The 1,170-nt window shown below is 38.8% G+C and overlaps 1 protein-coding gene across 1 annotated transcript; it reads right to left on the bottom strand.

Moving 5' to 3' along the window:
• LOC106329660 lies at nt 1–918 on the bottom strand. The gene is made up of 2 exons (XM_013768337.1): nt 134–918; nt 1–25 (listed from the first exon to the last, which is right to left on the bottom strand). The coding sequence occupies exons 1-2, from the start codon at nt 916–918 to the stop codon at nt 1–3; spliced, it is 810 nt and encodes a 269-aa protein (XP_013623791.1).
• Nucleotides 919–1,170: the final 252 nt, after the last annotated feature.

Raw genomic sequence — 1,170 nt, 5'->3', positions numbered from 1 at the left:
TCAAGCTTTCCCATGATTAGCAACTCTGTTTAAGCCCAATTTAATGTAAAAAAATTATCGCTCAAATCTGCTGAGTGTTTAATTTGTATTTGTTCACCTCTAATACAAATATGATGTAAAAAAATGTGGATACAATTTTAAGGTTTTGATTTCTGATCCTCTAACGAACTTAACACTCTCCCTGATTTTTTGCAGAGCTCCTCCTATCACTGCTAAGCCATCTGGGACGATCAGATTCAAGATATGTGCTGAGCATCTAACATGGAAAAATTCTCCACCACATACCAGATCTTTGTGCAGCTGTTTCTTCAGAATACTCTGCATGGAATCGTTCGAAGAAGCGTTGTCAACAGTGAGACAGAAGACCTTCTTTTCCAGTCCCCACTCCTTGAGCAGCTCAACCAGCTTCTGCTTTTCCCGTTCATAAATCTTCAACACATCAGAAGCTGCTGTGTTTCTACTCCAATACTCAATACTGGAATTAGCATAAGTAAAAGCCATTCTAATCCTCTTATACTCTACAAACCTATAAGGCAAATCATGCTCTATAATGGCCATTGCTATCATCTCACGGAACACCATCATATCCACCTTCCTAGAACTACTTCTAGGTGTTCCAGGTGTTCCAACAGCTTTTGGACATACCTTCAAATGACGAGACAGGGTTGAGGTTCCATTTCTGCGAAGCTTAATGAAGTAGAACCTTTTACAAAGGTTGCATCTGATCTTGGTTTTACCATCAGGCCGCTGTCCTCCAATTATAGTAAACTTTAACCACAACCTAGCTCTACGGCGTGACTGAGCATGTCTTGGTGGCGTGCCTCTGTTAGCCTCTGAAATCTCAATAACTTCATGATCTTCTATATCTTCATCCATCAAATCATTCTGACCATCATCATTCAAGTCTATCGCTTCCATTTTCTGAAACAGCAAAATATTTAAATGAGAAAGGAGCAGTACATTATCTACTAGCAAGTGAAGACAATCTATAAAAGATACACATAATAATACTAGCAAACTGTGAACACAGAAACATGAACATAGAAAACCCACAACAATAACGAGACTGACTCAAGTTAAGAGAATAAAAGTTGAGTAGAATCTCAGAAACATGAACACACAAAACCCACAAGGCCACAACACATAACGAGACTACTCAGTTATGCAAAC

Source organism: Brassica oleracea, chromosome C3 (genome assembly GCF_000695525.1).
Source record: "Brassica oleracea var. oleracea cultivar TO1000 chromosome C3, BOL, whole genome shotgun sequence".
NCBI classification, from domain to species: Eukaryota; Viridiplantae; Streptophyta; class Magnoliopsida; order Brassicales; family Brassicaceae; genus Brassica; species Brassica oleracea.
This window is presented reverse-complemented; position numbering and strand designations above follow the sequence as displayed.